The sequence below is a fragment of the Hippichthys cyanospilos genome, chromosome 6 (genome assembly GCF_059441005.1).
Source record: "Hippichthys cyanospilos isolate Australia breed blue-spotted pipefish chromosome 6, RoL_Hcya_1.0, whole genome shotgun sequence".
Lineage (NCBI taxonomy): Eukaryota > Metazoa > Chordata > Actinopteri > Syngnathiformes > Syngnathidae > Hippichthys > Hippichthys cyanospilos.
Window position 1 is genome coordinate 14854236 of NC_142374.1, and position 19947 is coordinate 14874182.

Here is a 19947-nt window from a genome sequence, read left to right on the forward strand (position 1 = left end):
CCCCCCCCCCCCCACCCCACCCACCACACACAGACGCACAGCGAAGCGCCCCCTCCACACACACACTGCTTCCCCCAGCGACACATATACACCAGCAGGCAATAATTTCACGCCAGCCCTCAAAGCCCCCACCCTCCACACATTCATACCCCTTTTTGCTGCAACCCCACCAGCTGCACAGTGCTCATTTGATTAAGAGGGGGGAGGACAGGCAGGAGGAAAAATGGTGGGGGATCACTTTATCAGGATGACTTTGTGAGATGGCTATCAACTGCAAAGCAATCTTAAGCCCTCTTCTGTGTTTGCTTTACCATTGTTCTCTCTGCATAGCCTTTTTTTTTTTTTTTTTTTGCAGTTGTACCATACGCCATGCTCACCACGGATGAGTTTTTTTTTTCACGACAGTCACCAGTTTTTGCTTCTGACTAGTTGGTTTAACTTTTCCTCATCATATTCAAATGAAAACTCTTATCGCCTTGTCTTGGAAATCTTTCATATGAAAATCAGTGTGCCCTAAATGTGCTGTAGTGAGCAATTTTGCCTTCCCTCTCTCCCAGTCGTAAAACACATTATCATCATCAGCAGGAGCGGCGGTGTAATTCATCCAAAGTCGTTAATATTCCTCATATCATTTAGTCACAAAAGAAACTCATCTGGCTGAATGTCAGAGATGTAATTAATGAAGTGACCCCAGAGGTCAGGGCTCCATTCACCAAAGAGCTTTGCTTCCAACACTTTGCCGCTTTACGTACACACCATTGCACACCAAAAGCCTTCCAGCAATGCACACGGCACCACAGAAATACCACCTGGAATATAAAGATTATTTATAAATTAAACAAGAGGCATGCATAGCACAGCATGCATAACGTGGATCGTCACACCAAAGGGAGGAGACAAGAGCATGCACCAAAGCAGACTTTATTTTGCTCAGTGGAATATGGGAGCGGTAAGGTAAAGAGAAACACGCGTGTGGGGGAAGGGAATATTATAGACACACAAAACCACTGGAGCAAGACATAAGGACAGGTGCACATCACAGGTATCTTTTTGGTCATCACTATGGCAACAACATATCCAGGGAAAGAAAACCAAAAGAGTCAGTTTTACCTACAATAAGGAGTCCCTTCACAGCAGAAGAATATGTACATCTTATGGTCACCAGAGATCAAGGGAAAAAAAAAAACTTGGAAAATAATTGCGTAGAAAAAGTTTTTTGTGTGTGTTTTTTGGGGGGGAATGCACATTACTGTACAGGAGAAAGCTCATTGGTGTTGTCGTAAACATTGGTTAGTTTGAGGGGGGACAAACAAGACAGCGTTGGTCAGTTCACATCCTTTGGAAAGCTGTTTTTTTTTTTTTTTCTTTCGCTGGGAAAATGGAGTACAGACATCAAAGCACAGAAAAAGTGATACCTTGGAAATTCTGGGGCTGAACTCCTTCAGATATGCTACATGCTGCTCTCATATTTGAAGCGTAAACACACCAAATTTTATGTGTAAAAGAAGATTTGTACCTAGACTATGTTAAAAAAATGTTTTTGCTGTTGTCCACTTGGAATCAATTACGTACTCAAAAACCAACTTGATGGAATTTAGCCCCATGTACCAATTTAATTCCAACAGAATAACATTAGTTAATCAACAGCATTGCAGGTATCATTATTACAGTTGGTAGTCATTAAAGCCTAGTGGTAAAGCAATCAGAGCATGCATCTTTCTACAGTAACAATAGAAACTACAGTACATTAGCAGCAAACTGGACATCCTTAAGGGCTGGAGTTTAACACTGTTGGTTAAAAAAAAAAAAAAAAAAAGGAAAATAAATTGAAATGAAAGTAAACCAATATTTCTCAGAAAAGTAAAACTCTTCAACCGCTATATTACAGACTGCCATGGCTCTAGTTTGGGGTTTTGGTTACACCAGTGTGCTTATGAGAGGCAGAAAACAGTAGCTTAGATATAGGGACTCCTTCCTTCTTTTAAAAACAGCAAAACATCAAGTACACAGTAGCACTGACTGTTGTAGGTCTTATGGTAAAATATCATCACGTCTTTGGATTTTTGTCTTAAAGCATTAATTATTGTTCAGCTATTATTGTTATATTATTATTACAGTTAGATAAGGACTGGTTGCAAAAAAGGAAGAAAAACATTCAAAGAAATAGGGGGGGGAGAAAAGGGAAAATAAATTAAGTGTACAAAAATAACATTAACATCCATCATTAAGTTTTTCCTTTGTTTAGCGCGGAAGCGCCTTGTTGGTGTGTACAAACAGGAACTGCGTCTCAAACATCCAATGAAGTCTCGAGTCAACCATACAAAAGCTAAATACTGTACATTTACCCCTCAAGCTATTAAACACTTTAGTTTCAATATTTTTTGTAACAATCTATTTGAGGTGAAAAGCTCAGATCTTTGATATACAGAGATGTTTCTGTCGATGTAACAGCCCCAACCTAAACTGTGCCCCTTCCGCTCAGACGGAAATTGTCGGGTTCACAATGGAGGTGGAGCCATATTGAGCTGCTGACCTGAGCGTAGAAAGCTTCATATTCGTCACATAACATCGGTAAGCCATTGGTATACTCAAAGAACAGAAAGGCAGTTAATCCTTACCTGAACATATCAAAGCTGTCACAATCTTTTTATAATCATGACACTATTATACCGAAGCAAGACAGTTGATCTCAATTCATAAGATTTATATTAAGAAACTATAACTAGACACACACACGCACACACACACAATGTAAATTTGAGTTTGGTTAACGTTATCATATACAGTATTATGGTTGAGTGCTATAAAAATAGTTTGTCCCTTTCAGGGCAAACTTGCCTTTCTGCTCTGTGCTATTTGGGCTATTAACCACAAAAGGAACCATGTACAACAGAAGACTCATCATTGGCTTGTGGTGGGTGGAGCTGCACTCTGGCACTGTATCAGTCCATAGCTTCCCTCTTTTGCTGTGCCAGGTGCAGGTCTCACCCTTCACTGTACAGACGTCAGCTCTGCAGTTTGTTACTGAAAACAAACACGATGAAACAACAGACATGTAAAATTTTGGTTACGAGCTTTGGAATCTGAGTCAGTCGTTACAAAAGCTCAATGGAAATACCACCGCCTATTTCGGGATATTACTTGGTTTCCTCCTCATCTTCCATTGTTAACGGTTTTCTTTTCTTTTCTTTTTTTTTTTTCTTTCCACAGTTCAAGTTTATCTTTTGGAGCGCTCTATTTACACTAAAATCTCTTTGAAAGTCCCTGTTCCAGCCTTTTGACGAACCACACTACATGCTACAATGCTTTTCCTCAAGCACTGTCTGGACGAAGGGGCCCACATCGAGTCTGTTGCGGTGACCGGGAGGTAGACTGCAGGTCTAGCCAGGCAGTGAGGTCACACACTTAGAGAATGCTCTTTGGCCTTTGTGGCATTGTTGTTGTTTTTCCAAGGACAAGTTTGGTTGTAGAAAGGTGTCCGACGACAGGAATTGGGGCAACAAGGAAAGACGGACCGCATACGAGACAGAGCAATACAAAAAGATAAAAGTTGTTGCAAACAGGGCTTGGTTTGGGTTTACTTTTAGTTAAACTGTTCTCTTTGGGCCATGGTGGCTCTGCATCTTTGGGGTGCTCAGGAAACAGGTTTGGCAGCAAAGTGGAGTTTTGTTTCAGAAGTTGACTGTAGGAAAATGAGTTTTAAGGGCATAGTCGACGCTCGTAAATGGACCCTCATTAAGCCCGGTCTCTCTCCCCGGCCGCAGCTGTCAACTCTGCAGTCTCTCGTTCTGCAGAGTCAGATCTCAGAGTTCTTGCCCTTTTCTCCTTGGCTCTGGCATTCTGGAACCATACCTGGAAACATTTGAAAGTATATATCTTGGGTAGCACACTGACTTTATATTTTTCTTTGATTCTTTTAAGATTCAGATCAAAAGAGTTACCTGCACAACACGGTGCGGCAGTCCCAATTCCCTACCTAGTACCTCACACTCATGTCGATTTGGTGTACGGTGGCTCTTGTAGAAATCTCGAAGCTGGAGTACTTGGAAGTGGCTCATCTGTGTCCTTTGGCGTTGATGGTGGTGTGGTTGAGGCTCACCCCAGTCTGAACTTTGACCCCCTGACTCCTCGGGACTCCGAGATCCTTGGTCAGCCATACTTGAACTTTCCTCACAATGGAACTCTTCGTCATCTTCCTCAAAGTCATCATAGTCCTCTGCGTTGTGGAGATCATTGGTTGAAGACAGAAACGTAATAGATGGTTTCACTGTTTGGTCTTTGTTGCTGATGGCAATGCCAGTGTTTGGGACAAAATTACAGGCAATAGATGGGCCTGGTTTGTCCATGGCAGAAGACATCGCTATCTCATTGGGTCCACTAGAACTCTTATTCATAGATAAGTTATAGCCTGCTCTTTCAGCTTCAGCCCAGTGACGTGATCTCATGTGGGCATCCAGAGCACTCTTCACCTTAAAAAGAGCTCGGCAAAATGGACAACGGAGGTGGTTCAAGCCCATACTGAAACTGGATCCCGGGCCCATTGACCTGAACTGCCCTTTTCTTTCTCTTGCCCGTGTATTTTGAAACCAGACCTGCGTATTGAAAAATCAGCATGTTAATGTCAATTATTATTAAAAACAACAACAACAACAATCTGGTTTCTTACCTGAACCACTCTTCTTGTGAGGCCTACATCCTGTGCAATGCCCTCGAGGACTCCTCTGGTTGGGTTGGAGTCCAAGCTATAACGCTGATACAACACTTCGAGCTGTTCTGGGGTGATGGTGGTTCTCTGACGCTTGTCTCTTCTATGCTCTTCGTCAGCGTCTCTGCTATATCTTTGTACATCAAAGCTGCCCTCAGAGATTAGTTTTGAGTTTTGCTTCAAGGAGCTTTGAGAAAGGTCGGCAAGTGAGTTCTTAACTTGTGTGCCATTTAAGTGTGAAATCATAGGACTTGTGGCATTAGGGTGCAACTGTGTCATAGCACCTGAAAGCATTTGGCTGGCCATCAGGGAGTGGTTGGAGTGGAGCATCATATATGGCAATGTTCGGTCTGTGAAACCAGAGTGAAGAAGTTGGACCTGGGACTGAGCTGCAAGGAGGTGCCTTGTCTGATGTTCCTGCCACATTTGAAATGACGGCAAGGACATTGGGCATAGATTGCACTGAAATGGGTTTGGGACTGGGAGATGTTTTAGGGACTGGGTCTCAGTAGATATATGAGAGGAGACATCAGGCTGCCGAGGTTGGGTATTTTCAGACTCTGAAGACAAAGGTAACGTTGGTGATTTGGCTGCAGGTTTTTCAACAACCCCATTTGGGGATGAACTTGCTATTTTGTTCTGGGTTGCATCAGATGTTGATGGGCTGTTTTGTTCTGTGCTTTGTAGGGGGGCAGAAGAGTGAACTTGGGGTCTGTCCGCTGAGCTCTCTTGCAGAGGTTGAACCAGATTCTCAGCTTCAGACACATTTTGCATTGCCTGCTCTATTTCTTTTCTAGTGTTTAGCTCTGTTATTTCTTTTTTAACTGTTCTATTAGTCTGAAAGGCAGTTGTGTTTTCTATTTTCTTGTCAGCAGGTGTTAATTCCTCATTGCTCCTTGAATGCTCGCTTTCTGTGCATTGAGTTGAAGAATCAAGGACAGGAGAGTCTGGATGGGTATAATACTCGTATGCCAGATCCAAGGAATTGTCATTGTGAGAGTCACTTTGCCCTTCATCGCCATTGCTGTTATCTTCAGTATCCTCAGTATCATCACTCCTGTAGTATCCGTCTCTCTTCCCGAGAACGTCAAACTGGCTCGTCCCCTCTATTCCATCATCTGCTCCTCTTTCCTGGCTCTTGCGGGCTCTTTGCCTCGCATTTTGGAACCATACAACAATGACTCTGTTCGGGAGGGATAACAGGGCGGACAGTTTGTCATATTCTTCCTCTCTAGGATAGGGAGTGGCTTCAAACACCCCCTGCAGCATCTCTAGTTGTTTCTCTGTAAAGCGGGTTCGAGAAGAGCGTCTTCCCCTGTGGGTATCGCCTTTTTGGATGTCTGTCAACTGTGTTTGATGGGACAGGTCTGTTGGTCCTGGAGATGGTGAAGATGGAGACAGTTTCAGAGATGGGTTCTGCATGACTTCCTCTTTGGACTCGTCAAGGGCTGTGGTCGGGGGGTTATTGAAATTATATGGTGAGTCCTTGTCACGTTGGCGCTCTTTAAAAAGAGTGTTGCGAAACCAGTGTTTGATGACTTTGTGAGGAAGACCAGACAGGCCAGATATCTTGTTTAGCTCCTCATCACTAGGGAGGCTGTTGATATCAAAGTGTTTTCTCAGGATATTCAATTGGTCCTCAGAGATACGAGTGCGGGTTCTCTTCCCTTGCTGTTGTTCCAGTAATGTTGGGCTGACTTGGGGCTGCTTCATTGTTGGAATGGAGCTGCTCTGAACTGGCTGACTTAGCACCGAAGAGTTGGCTTGAGGAGGCTGGCTGAGCAAACTGGCCGGGCTAAGTTGAGACTGTTGGGAAATCACTGTTGGACTTATCAATGTCTGTTGCCCAAGCAGTTGAGACTGGTACAGTTTTGCTAACTCTGGATTCACACTAGAATCCAACCAGGTTTGGGGCTGGAGACCCACAGGCTGCATTACAACGGGAGGAATGAGCGGTAGCTCCATCGGAAAAGGAATTGGGGGTAGAGGAAGCTTGGGTAAATTCAATGGGGGAATAGGAAGCTGGGGAAGAGAAAGCATTGGTATTTTTGCTAAGGGAACAGGCAAGGCGTTAGCTGGCGATTTGTTTTGAGGATTAACAGAAGATGTGCTTGAAAGGGGCGTGTCCTTCGGGGGAAATATTTGAGATTGAGAGGAAGAATGAGAAGAGGGTACAGAGGTAAGTGCTGAGTCTTCCGCTGGACCACATGTTTTTGTTTCAGAATCCGAAAATGAGGATAGAGGTGATGTTTTAACTTGAGGCACATCAGCTTCCGATATGATTTCTGATTCCAAGGATGTAGCTGGATTTGGAACTGCTGTACTCTCAGATGAATCTCCTCCACATTTTTTCTCTTTCAAGGGGTACAATTGATCATATTGTAGTCTGTATTCTCTGGAAAACCTTTCTAACGCCGCAGTGGGAAGCACTTGTCTGTGAATGTATTCTTGGTGACTTTTTAAAATCATGGCATCTGAAAAAAACTTTCCGCAATCTCGACACTTTTGTCCTCTTCCGCAACATTCTTTCTCTTTGCTTGCCAGTTCATCTGCATCATTATATTTGCCTTGATTGTGTTCCTCTGGGACACCTTGAATGCCCTCACCTTCTTTTTTCACATCTTTATTGTAGCTTAGCAGAGTTCTATTATCTACTCCAACCGTTCCTTTTTGTTCCCCTGAGAACAATTCCATCTTGTGCATATCAGAACACTCATTTCTTATACTTATCATTTGGGTAGCAACCTGCTGTTGGTGTCTATGTCTACTTTGTATATACTGTAAAGCCAACTCATAGCCATAACTCTGCAACAAGGTCCTAAGAGCTTCCCCGTTTACAGCAGCATATGGCACTCTTGGTGGGGGGCACTGTAATTTTGGAACACTAACTGCGGATGAATCATTTTCCTGTGGTTGACTCTCGTTTTTAACACTAGGAACAGACATTTCTTCTTTTTCATCAGCAAGACCTCTGATGCATTCTTTTTCTTTTGGGCTGCAGGGACCACTGCTATATTCAACTCTGATATCAGAAGCCATTACATGTTTTGTAGGGATATCATCCGAGGATGAAAATTGACTATGTGTTTGCTGTTGACCAGTTTCAGGGTTGATGTGTTTTTTAGCCTCTTCCTTAATCTGTTCACTCAGGGTAGGCCTGGCCGCCTCAGATTGGGTAGGTTCCAAGCTCTTTATTGCCAACTCTGTGTTAAGTTTCATGTCTCCGGGAAAGTAAAAGGGCAGAAGAAGTTGTTGCTGCAGAGACAGCAAGTTTTCTGGTGCCAAAGAGAAGTGCTGAAAAAGACTCTCAGGTCCAATAGGAAGATGCTGCATTACTTGGGCCTGGAGCAATGCTGTGTGTTGTAATTGGGCTTGGGCCTGTGCCTGAGCCAACTGCTGCTGTTGCATTAGTAGCAGCTGGTTTCTTGATGCTATCAGTTCTGCCACTCTCTTTTTAGCCTGTTGACCTTCACTTGACACAGTTGACTGGAGTTCCGCTACTAATCCCAATGAAGAACTAGCAACATCTGCCATTGTGGTGAGAGGCAAACTCTTGGAAGTCTCTTTACCACTTGTAACAGGCAGAGTAGTAGTAGTTGTGGTAGCAGATACTGGTGTAGCTAGACTTGATACCGGTGTTTGTGTATCTGGGTTCCCTGCCGCACGAGCTCTTGTTTGGTGAAGAACTGAGCGGAGGTGTATGTCCAATGTGGAGCTCTGACTATAGCCCACACCACATAGTTTGCATCGGTAGGGTCGGGGATCTTGGCCACGGGGAGCCTCTGGAGCAGAGACACCCGTGTTGGACTCCTGCAGGGCCCGCCTGGCGCGGTGAAGATGAGACACTGAATTGTAGTGAACTAGAAGAATTGTTTTCTGGGTAAAGGATTCAGAACATATGGTGCACTTGTAAGGCCTTGCTGGATCCAAATACCGGTCCATTGTTGGGTTAGAGCTCTTTTTTATCGGAGAAATAGCAATAGGTTCTGATGGGATTTCATCATTTAGCACTTTTTCAGGCTCAGTTAAATCCTCATCACCTCCACCAGTTTCAGCATCCAGGTCTTTATTTTTCCATTCCTCTTTTTCCTTTCTTTCAGTGTTGTCTTCTTCTTCCTGCAGCTCTTCCTCCATCTCTTCATCCTCAACCTCACCAGCTTCTTGCCCAGGCTGAGGTGACAAACTTAAATCTTGTTCAACCGGGCTCTCACTGTGTTCTATGTATTGTGCCATTTGAGGGAGGGAGGCTGCATTCAGTGTGTTATCCGTCTGCGAGTGTGTATTCTGCATATGTCTCTGCAGGGCCTCTTGACTGCGACACTGTCTGGAGCAGAGGGGACATTCTGTCGCCGCCCTCATGGCATGGTACTGCCAGTGAAGCTGGAGCTTCTCCTGCGTAGGGAAAGCCAGGCTGCACCTGCTGCAACGAAACCGGTAACCATGACGATCAGAAAGATGAGGGTGGTCAGCAGTAGGGGAGGAGGGAGGTGTGTGAGTCAGGGATTGAGGAGCCGGTCTTCCGTTGGAAGGGTGACTGGCGTTGTCGTCTAGGGGTGGGGTGAGTAGAGCAGTAACATCTTTGGGTGCGGCTACATTTCCTTCAGTTTTCTCCCCTAAAATGCCTGCCAAATACAAATTACAAATGTGTATATATATATATATATATATATATATATATATATATATAATATATATGAAAACAATATAAATATTAAACTGTTCTATTTTTGACACCTACTTTTGTTTTTTGGTGAATTTTCTGAGGTAACGGAATCTGTTGCATTAGAAAGGCTTGGCGGGCTAATTTTCATGGTTTGACCTTTCATTGTGTCATCCATGCACAGGTCAGATGGCAGTTCATTTTCTTGCACAGGCTGAACTTGTTCCAAGGAAGGTGTAACCTGAAAGACAGAAAAAGTGTCCTATCTTTTGCTCTTTGAAGATGTTCTTTTAAAAATAGCAACGCTTGGCAATTCAAAGAGAAAGGGGGAACATTTTTCTTTAGCCAACGTTATGAATAAAACATGTTTAATTGTACAGCTTAATAGCAGACAAACTGCAAGACGTATAAACACAACGAGGCTACACTCCCTGTCCTAATATCATGAAACATTCAAGAGAGGATCTTTAAGTGTATTGTTTTATCTTTTCCCTGTCTGTATGGTGCAGCAAGGCACATCAACTTGATAATAAGTGTACATGGTTGAGATATGTGACTCTGCCCTTCAGCAGCCAATGACGCCCTCCTACATGCCCCGGGGGTTTAATAAAACTTTACTGAGCTGAATAATGAATTTTATTTAAAATCATTCTTCATATCGAAACCTCCATCTCCACAGCTTCAAGATCCAATGCGCCATCTACGCGAAGCAGCACGCTACCCAAAGGAAAAGGGTGGAAGGCTAAAGATGAGATTTACATGACAAGAGTTTTCGCCACGTAACAGCTTCATAAGAAGAGAGATGAGACCACCGCACACACACACACTGCAGAGAAAACTGAAGGTCAGGCTTAATCTAGAGAGCGTAATTGGAAAGCAAGGTACATAATGGCCATCATCACCTCAGTCTGAATTAATGAACCTCAATTACTATCAGAGTGAGTGAGGGAGGTGTACGAGCAGGATGGAGGATGGTGGTAGGTCTGGGTGTGTTTGGGAGGGGGGAGGTAAGTGCTCAGGGGTGAAGAATATGAAAAAGAGAGACCAGAGAGAGGGAGGGTGTACCTAAGGGCCAGTCAACAAAAAAATGAAATAAATTGCCTCAGCAAGCGCCATGGCGGGAGGGGTAACACGTCAAAAAATGAGAAACAGAAAGGGAGGGGCAGGGACAGAGATTGCAAAATACGAATGATAGGAGTAGCCATGTGGGCTGGTGGGGGCTAGGATACAGAAGAGGGGAGAAAGGGTGAAAAGCAGAACGTGAAGTGGAGGCAAAGAGAGCAGGAGACAAAGGCCACTTAGCATACGGGGCCAGGAAGATGGAGGATGGTGATGTGGATAGATGACCGGTCTTTGTTAGTTGGAGAGTCACAGTAAAAAGCATGCCCCCCTCCCCACTTTTTTTTTTTTTTTTTGTTCTTTTCATTTTTTTTTTTTGTATAGCTTGACTGCACTTCTGGTAATAGAGGGCTATTTAAAGATGCATTATAGAAACACTGGCTTTTCCCCTCACTCCTGCAGTCAAACACTCTAATGCGCACGCGCACATACATAGATTGTACGCATCAACAATGATCATGGGGAGCTCCTTATACATGCATTAAAAAGCTGCCCTGCTCTCTGGTGCCTTCTTAATGGAATTGTCTCCCTACATTTCACTCTTCCCCAACCCCCACGCCTTTGCCTGCTCATTTTCTTGTGCTAGCCCGGACAAACGCACATAAAACAAATGCACGCTTTGCATCCACTTACTGTGCTGATGAGCTTATCCACACAGTCCTGTGCCACACTGTGCACATGCGTGAGATGCGGCCGAAGGTGTGTGTATGAGATTTTAGCTTGACATAAAGGACACTGTACAGTCTGAATGGGATAGAAGAGTAAAAACATGGCGTGAGGAAAGAGATTAAAATTTAGTTTCTGGTCCGCATGGTGTCGGGTGCTTACCTGCTGGTTCTCATTTGGCTGGTGTGTTCGGGGTCGTTTGGTTGTGATGTTTTCCATTTCCCCAAATGCAGATGCTTGACGCTTGAATGACTCCCTCTTGTCCACCTCCTCCACCAGGTTTTCTTCTTCAGAAACATCGAAATGTGTCAATATTCTGGCTGACTATTATTCGGTTATGCAATGAATGTCAGAATTATCATTGGCTGCCTTACCATTGTTTTTATGACTCTGCTTAACTCCCAAGTTGTCTTTGGTTTGGTCCAGAGGACCGGTGGTGACCTCGCCAGAATTTTCCTCATCCTCAAGTTCTCCTGAGATATGACCATATAATAACTGGTATGTTATGCATACTTAAGGAATCATGCTTAGGCTAAACCTATATTATTTTCGAGCTGCTCCCGTTTTGAAAAAAGTGACCTGTTTCTATGTTTCATTCTTCTTGCCTGTCTTGATAGCCTATTGATCAGGTATTGATTTTCCATTAGATTCTCTTCAAAAGCAGAGAAGAGCTAGTTTAGATTTGGAATACATCAGTTTGCCTCGATGAATCTTAATTCACACAAAGTACAGAACATGATGTATAGCAAATGTTAATTTAATGTGCAGACTGTTACAAAATTAAGTAACCACAAGCTAATGAGCTATAAGGCATGTTTCACACTCATTATTAGCCTCAGCCTCAACCATTTTTTGTCCAGGGGATTTGTATTGGTTCATTGATTAGCAGGTGCTAGTTAGCTGTCGACAAGGGCGATTGGGGATATCACAAGGATGTGTATCGACTGATCAATTTACTCGATCAATAGCCAAGCAACAGCCATTACTCATTTTCTCACTTGTCATCTTAATCCCCTGGCCTCGTTTCTTCTGTCAGCAAGCGGATGCGGCTGCACGTCAAATCCACTTCCACGGTTCATATTCTCACCTGTGACCCCATCGGGGCTTTTTCTGATGGTAAAAATTGCTGCCAGCTCTTCTCCGCCCATTGGCTGCAGCTGTAGAAGCCCCTCTCTTTGTTGATGGGTCTGGGTTTGACTGTGTCTTAAAACTTGAAGCTTGGAGGAAGAGGAGTTGTTGCATAGGAGACAATGGAAAAGATATGAACCGCCATCGACCTCGCCATCATACTGCTGCAGGAACTGCAAGCAAAAGAAAAATGCGATGAAAGTGTTACTTTCAAATGCTGTATCTTTAGGGAAAGAACGCGTTAGTGAATGCTTACTCTGTAAACCCGGATGCTGGACTCATGTTGAGAACTCCGAGAATGCCCTTGTAGCTTCTCCAAACTGCTGGTCGCATACTCACAGAGGTTGCACCTCAGCTGGATAGGGTTGCCCTTCGCTATCAAGGCGGCGCCTTCCTGACCTCGGTCGCCCCCTTCTTGAACATGAGCCGCAAGCTGGTAGCGTGTTCTGTGCCTGTCAGTCTGGCAGTGTAAGGAGAAGTTCGCCCTCAGCGGGGTGGTGTAGCCGCACAGTTTACAGTGGCAGCCACCAGCAACCAGGGAGCACCATTCAGACTGGGACAGGGAGCGAGGGGCAGTCAGGTGCTGCTCCACAGACTCCAAGCTGTCAGAAGAAAAACAGGAGCAGACAAGGCATTGGAAGACACCCTGGGAGAGCTGTCTGGTGGGAGACAAAGACGAGACTGGCGGGGGAGAAGGTGAAGGCGATGGGGAAGGGGTCAGCGTTGAGCCAAGGGACACGGGCTGTTCTGTGACTTGTTGCGTCGTCAGTCTCAGGTTCAAGGATAGCTCTCCACCTGACGGAAGAAAAAACTGTGAGCGTTTTACACTTTTACTTAATCAATGGCTCAGGGTTTCATGTATGTTTTACCTGTGTTCTGTAGGTGTTTCAGATGGGGAGCAAGGCTCCTGCAGTGGGATAGGTAGTAACCCCTCTGCAGCCTCAGCATGTTATGCGTGTGTTTCTCACTGGTGGTGTGTATGCGCAAGTTGCGGGCAATGCTCGTCTCGTAGTCGCAGACGTCACAGCGCCACCGCTTGCCATGCGAGGGAGAGTGTGCAGGTGGCGTGAGCTTGGCAGGCTGCGCAGTAGCGGCGGGAATCGGAAGCGGGTGCTTGTACACCTGCTCGTCCACCGTGGAGGAGCTGCCATTGTTTTGACTAACATGCAAAGTATGCATTTGGCCATTGGCGTGTCCCCCGTTTTGCACGTTATTAAGGTGTTTATCCGACTGCATGTGAATGCTGAGGTTGCCTTTTGACGAGGTAGCGTAGTCACAAACCTCGCAGCGGTAAGGCTTGTAGCCACAGGCGTAGGTTTCGCCCCGGGCCAAGCGGGGATGGGGTTTCCCTGAACTGCAGTAGCCACACACACCCCGCATGGAACTGCCACAAACGCACTTCCCACCGGAGGTGCCACACACGCACTGGGTGCCCGTCTCGGGATGTTTCTCTTTCATGTGGAGTTGCAGAGTATGCTGAGACTTGTAGTGCCAATTACACTTGGGGCATTTCAGCGTCTTGCAGGAATTACGTGAGTGCATTAAAGTCATGTGACTCGTCAAGGAATTTGGGGAGAGCTCTTGGTTGAGGTTTTTGGGGACAGCTTCTTTCTGTTCTCCTTCGATGTCTCGCTCGTCATCCATGTCAGTCTCAAGCTGGCTGTCATTTGGTTCTGGAGCTTTGGCACCATCTCCATTGGAAATGGAAGAATGAGGAACCCCTGCTGGCCCGTTGTCCTCAGCAGGCGCACTGGCCCCCTCCACACCTGCCGAAGGGAAAGCCAGAGTTGACTGCTGGGATTTAAAGCTCTGAGGAAACCCAGAAATCCAGCCCTGATCTCCCGCTATTTCTTTTGCCTCCGTGTCACACAGCAGGGCAGAAGTGTAGGATGGGTAAGTGAAGTGCTTTGGAGAGGTGGAAAGAAAAGGGGAGGCTTTTGGTGAGCTGGGGGGAGTCTGGGAGGACTTTGGAGATGCGGCTGCTTTGCTGTCGAGCGTGCCACTGGCCTTTGCCGTGCTGGAAGAAGCGCTTTGCTGGCTCTGTTGAGGTAATAAAGAACATTTGGATTTGGTTTGGCTTTGGTTTGAGATGACCTCCTCGTCTTCCTTCTCCTCTCCTCTTCTGCTGTTGTTGTCGCTAAGGGCTTTTGGGAGACCCCCTGTTGCCGACTTCACTCCCATGCCTGCGTGCCCTTCCCCATTTTGCCCTGACAGATATTCCTCCCGGAAGATCACCTTCATCCACGGCATTTGACACGCTCCCACCTCTTGACGGGTGTGACGGCGTCCGTCCTTCTGCCCCCCTACCTGGGTGTCTCCACCAGCACGGGACCCCTCGGCGCCCACCACACCCTGCTTTTCGCGCAGGGTCGGGGGCTCTTTGGCAGGGACCCCGGCTGAGGTACAAGAGGCCGACCCCTGCTCGGGATTGAAAGCCGGGGTCGGTAGAGGGCGAGATAAAGCCTGGGGACCGAGGTCCGCTTCTCTGTCCTCTCCTCCCCCTCCATCCCCTCCTCCTCCTTCACCAATGTCCATGGCGGAGGCTACAGCTGCCGTGCATCACCACCCCACCTGCACTCGAGAGAGAGAAAGAGGAAGAAAGTGGAGAAAATGAAACAAACGAGTCATGTAAATCATATTGCATAACAGTGGAGGCCATTGATTAAAGGCCTTGGATAACATCTGTTCAATAGAGCTTTCAGGGCGTGCAACACACAGGCCGGTTACTCAGGGGTTAGCGTTAGCCCTTAATGGGAAAATCAATAGCGTAAGCGCCAAACTAGGTGGAGGAATGCGGGTAAGGGCTACGCAGGAGGTCTATAATATTCCTCGGGGGATCGGATTAAATAAAGAACTGAATGCTTTGGAGCTAAAGGGCTCTGACTAAATTGCCACACAAAGATAAAAAGTGGCTAAAAGCACAGCTTTAAAACCATTGTATCTTCCTGCATCTTTGGCCACACGCATTTAAAGGTGGGGCGAGGGAGCTCTAATTAGCCAAACAAACGAAAGGGGTAGTGTAGACTATACCGAGCACGAGGTTAGTCCAGATTACAGCAAATGTGCAGGCTAATGTTTACAACGTATGTATGAATGACATGACTTGGTGCCCAAAACACTAATTTAGTGGAATGACATCAATTGAAATAATATTTCAAGAAATATTTGATATTCTTCTTTCAAGATGACTGGATTAAATGTTCAAGGCTGCACAGTACCTTGTTTAAAAAAAAAAAAAAAGACAAAAACACTAGTAATCATAATCAGAAGAGTGGAATACAAAAATAAGTGTTCCTCCTGCAAATGCCAGAGGAGATAGATGCTCCTCCCTCCTGTCCCACAATATAATTACTGACCTTTATTAGGAATCAAGCAGCAACCTTAATTCACCTTCCACCTTCTGGCCCTAACCAACCACCCCCTCACGCGAGTCCCCCCTTCAAGATATATGACCCACATCCACACACTGATAGCGCTTTAATGCACTGTGTTTGTGTCACAGGCCACAGACCCCTGCCCACTGCAGTGGTCTTCGTGTCTTCTGTGGTATACTGCCACGGGGTCTTTTGAGGCCCGCTAGCAACCCGCAACAGCTGAGAATAGTCTCTAATCTGATAAAGATTTTCATTTACACTGCGGTCGATAGCCTCGGACCATCAGAGATGCAACTATTTATACAAGCATTCCTGGCCGGCTATTGATCACAAATACGGGAAACTGGCATTTAACGTGTGTGTGTGTGTGTGTGTGTGTGTGTGTGTGTGTGTGTGTGAATGTGAGCGAGCGTGTGCGCATAGAAAGCTAGTGTGCGTATATCCTGCTTCAGAAACTCACATTTACAAACATGGAAAATGCACCAATATTGCACCTGCTATATGTTAATTTTAAAACACAATTGTGTCTCCAAATTAAAAAAAAAAAAAAAATACTCTGCAAGTGTTGATGTGCACGAACCTAAATCTAAGGATAATGAAAGTCAACATCGACATCAATTTCTGCGATAGCACATTGTTTTTTTTTAAGGATTATGTATTACTATTGTAGACTGCCAAAAAATGTGCAGTGTGTGTGTGTGTTCCTCTTAAATGTCCAGAGTCGTCAAATTTTGGTTGAAAGATACCGAAATTCAAGATTACAGTTAGTTTCTGTGATGACAGCCTGTTTTTGTTTGTCAAAACGTTACTGTGTGTGTATACATAACACACTATAAGTAGTGAGTGTGTGTGTATTTGAAATAATGCTTGTGGTGTGTGAGTACTCATCCTTTCGTGTGCACAAACAAATCAGATTCTATTTTACGGGCCTTAAAATTCACTGTGCAGTACAAGCTTCATTTTTCAAAGAAATGGTGTTGTCAATTTAGCATCACTTGACCAACATAACATTGCATATTTATCTGTAACCGTGGTCAAGTGGTTATACACATTTTTTTTTGTTGTCAAACTCAGCAGAGTCCATTCTTATCCATTATTCCTGGCTTTATCTAAAGTTAGCGTTAGCACTTTGCTGTGTACACAAACCAATCAGAAGCTTAAACACCTAAAATTCACAACTGTATTTGATTTGTAATGCCAGGTTATGTTTTGGGTTTTGCTAGAACAGAGCAGACCTAAAGGTGCAATGAACGTGCATGTGTGTGAATGAATGGATCCAATTCAAAAATAACCCCAAATTCCCCATTAGATTGAGTTAATATCATGACAGTCTGTGAGTTTAACACAATTGTATGTTTATACGGTTGACATAAAAACATAACAACATAAAAGTACAGTGCATGTGTGTCTGTGTGCGCGTGCGTGAGTGTATGAGAGGCAGGAAAGAACGCAGGAGAGTTGTATTTTGCTCGACAAGGGTGTAAATGTATTTCATCCCTTACATTCGCAGTGGACGTTTCACGTGGATTTGATTTTGAACAATCTTTGTCTTAACCTTTTTAGGTTTCTCAGGGAGTTTTGCAGGTAAGAAAATCATACAAGCGCGCGCACACACGCACAAAATGCGAGTTTTGCGTTGGCCAGTATTGCTTGCACAGCTCCAGGCAGGGATGGTAGTGTTGATAGTGGCGGGGGGGTGACTTGAAGAGTTCTCTCCCCGCGTGTGAGTGTTGTCAAGCGGCACACTACACTCACCACACCACTTTTGCAGCTTTGTTTACACCGCCATCACACACATAACAGGTGACTAGGCGCACCAGCAAAAAAAAAACAACTTAAGCTTCATTCCTTGCGCGTTTTATGCCCCCCCCCCCCCCCCCCCCCCCCCCTTCCCTCCACCATAAACAAACTGAGCACTCACATTTCTGCAGCGGCTCCGGCACCAGTCTCCGCGGGGTTGAGGGTGTCGTCGTAGTCCGAAAAAAACAAGCACGCATTCCCTTTTTTTTTGGTTACTGTTTTTCTTGCACGATCCCGTGCAGGCGAAGGAAGGGAGGAAGTGAGGAAGGATGAGGGGGAGAGAACAGGCGAGCGCAGCCGCCTTCCAAGTTGTTTAGCAAACAGTGTAATTAAAGCTACATGCAGGCAGGCAAGGCAAGGCAAAGGCAGGCTGGAGTAAACACACAAGACGGGGGTGCAGGCTGGGTGGGCGTGGGGTCTGGTGGGGGGGCCAGGCGGAGGGGTTCTGGGCGAGCTCCAGAGGTAGAATGAGTTCTGATCACGGTATGGGGGGGAAAAACACTTGGCTCTTTATTCCTGCTAATTAGTTTCCTTCAAAAAATGGCTGAGATGGCGCCCGCTGCGCATGCGCGTAATTGCGCAGACGTCGCTAATTAGACCGTTTGGATCAATAGGATTCCGCGAGAGAGGGAGAGAGAGGGGAGGAAGGGAACAAGAGCGAGAGAAAGAGGCGAGGGAGGGGGCTGGACAAGGACGAAGCGAAAATGTTGGGGGAAAAGTCCCGACATTTGCTGATAAAACAGTGTAATACGCTCGAATTGGTCTCGGACGCGTCATAAGATATTAATATATTAATGCGATTATTTTTGCTGTTATTCAAAATGGGGAAATTGCAGGTAGTGTAATTGAGTATTATTTTATATTTCAAAACATTGAAATTACTTTTTCGGGAGACTATTGTGACGCTACAAAATGCGGCACTCGCCCTCAGCTGTCATATTTTATTCCCTATGTGTTAACATTTTATGTGACATTTGCTTCCAACTAAACTGCATCTTGAAGGAAAATTATAAGATTACGAGCCTGCCTGTCGTGATTTTGCATATGACAAACAAGCATTTAAAATCCATCACGTTTAAAGAGATTCCAATGTGTTTTAAACCTATGCAACTGAGCTTAAACATCTAATGTGCACTGATTTGTGTTTGTTTGTTTACTCATCATGTAAAGTAAGTCTCAAAGTGTCCTTTACTGTTACGTCAGCTATTACTGCTTTTGTTTCGTTAGATAACATTTTTAATAGATTTAAGTGTGAAAGTCCATCCATATGTCTGTCATCACAAATGACCTTTTTTGTCTTCTCTGGCCTTCTTTGAACATCGCCCCCATTGTTATGATAATGCTATTGTGATTTTAAACAGTGGATGTGCAATATGGCCATAGTGCATGTAGTAGGGGCTGAAGAATATACATTTACAAATATATTTCCTATTTTAATGAAACCTGATATTTTTTATACAAAGTTGACATCATCCTTAACAATTGTACATTTAGAAAAAAAACTCTACCATCAAAGCAGTATCAAATAAGGTTACTACAATATCATGCTATGATTCTTAAGTGAATATTAATATTTTCCTAGACATTCACAATTTGAAGTTTTTTTCCCCTTCCATTTATTATGAAGCCATTAAGTATTTAAGGAATTGATCTGTTGGCCAATTAAAATCATGCTCGATGAGACTTGACCCACGTTTATTGTTCATCCAATAATTGTTTTATGATTTGAAAAAGCCTCAAAGTGATTGTGTGGCTGGCATGCGCCTGCAGGTATCATAATCATAAATCAGATGACTTGTTTTTATGTCCATTCGTGGGTTTTTTCACCTCTTGTTGTTCTGGTTGTCGTTGGTTTCACTTAAATAAAAAAGGTGTGTGTGTACGTGCGTGTGTGTGTGTTTGCCTGTGTGGTTGCATGGGTGTGAGTATCCATAGTCCATAAATTTATAATAATCCTTTTCATTTCTTGTCTTTCAATGATGTTGTGCTGTGGTAATACTTTCTGTGGCATCCAACCATATTTGGAAATCGTAAGTCAAAATGGGTGCCTCAAGGCCTTGGGCACTATATTTTATATGCATGTGATGTCCCGACAGTCATTGAGAGCTGGTATTAGTGACTATGATATCAAGTAAAACAATAAAAATAGCGCTAAATATAATAAACCTTATGAGAATATAGACAAAAATCATCTATTCAAATGATAACCCTGTTAAGGATTTAAATTATTTGATGGAATAAATAATACACATTGCGAAATCTTCTCAAACCGAAAAAGAAAAAAAATCTCACTCAGGTAATCACAAAAAATAATTTGAAAAAAGGAAACAAATTATAATTAATTTGCCATCACGCTTCTGTGGGACAGTGTTAAAATATTTTCTTTTTTGTAATGATCTTTTAAATGATTGAATCATTGACTTTCCTATCCCATGGGCTCACACACTCAGTTTATTATTTTTTGGGGGGTAGGAGGTTATATGTATAAACATCTC

General features: G+C 44.3%; 1 protein-coding gene across 2 annotated transcripts; it reads right to left on the minus strand.

The window, feature by feature from the left end:
- Positions 1 to 905: 905 nt before the first annotated feature.
- LOC148422317 (zinc finger homeobox protein 3-like) lies at positions 906 to 14825 on the minus strand. 2 transcript variants are annotated; one of them, XM_088417673.1, is made up of 10 exons: positions 13148 to 14825; positions 12535 to 13073; positions 12238 to 12451; positions 11525 to 11623; positions 11313 to 11434; positions 11118 to 11228; positions 9444 to 9606; positions 4667 to 9327; positions 3942 to 4592; positions 906 to 3852 (listed from the first exon to the last, which is right to left on the minus strand). In XM_088417673.1, the coding sequence occupies exons 1-10, from the start codon at positions 14811 to 14813 to the stop codon at positions 3736 to 3738; spliced, it is 8343 nt and encodes a 2780-aa protein (XP_088273799.1). In that variant the 5' UTR covers positions 14814 to 14825; the 3' UTR covers positions 906 to 3735. The 2 variants fall into 2 exon arrangements, with proteins under 2 accessions (XP_088273799.1, XP_088273798.1); XM_088417672.1 differs by having other exon boundaries at positions 11313 to 11437.
- Between the last annotated feature and the right edge of the window lie 5122 nt (positions 14826 to 19947).

Bases quoted from the DNA above. Each gene is read 5' to 3' on its own strand.
- LOC148422317 (XM_088417672.1), bottom strand. From the start codon at position 14,813: ATGGACATTGGTGAAGGAGGAGGAGGGGATGGAGGGGGAGGAGAGGAC. The intron at 13,074-13,147 runs GTAAAACATACA...TTCTTCCGTCAG, and splicing joins GAAACACCTACAGAACACAG to GTGGAGAGCTATCCTTGAAC. The intron at 11,438-11,524 runs GTAAGGCAGCCA...ATGTTTCTGAAG, and splicing joins GCAGAGTCATAAAAACAATG to AAGAAAACCTGGTGGAGGAG.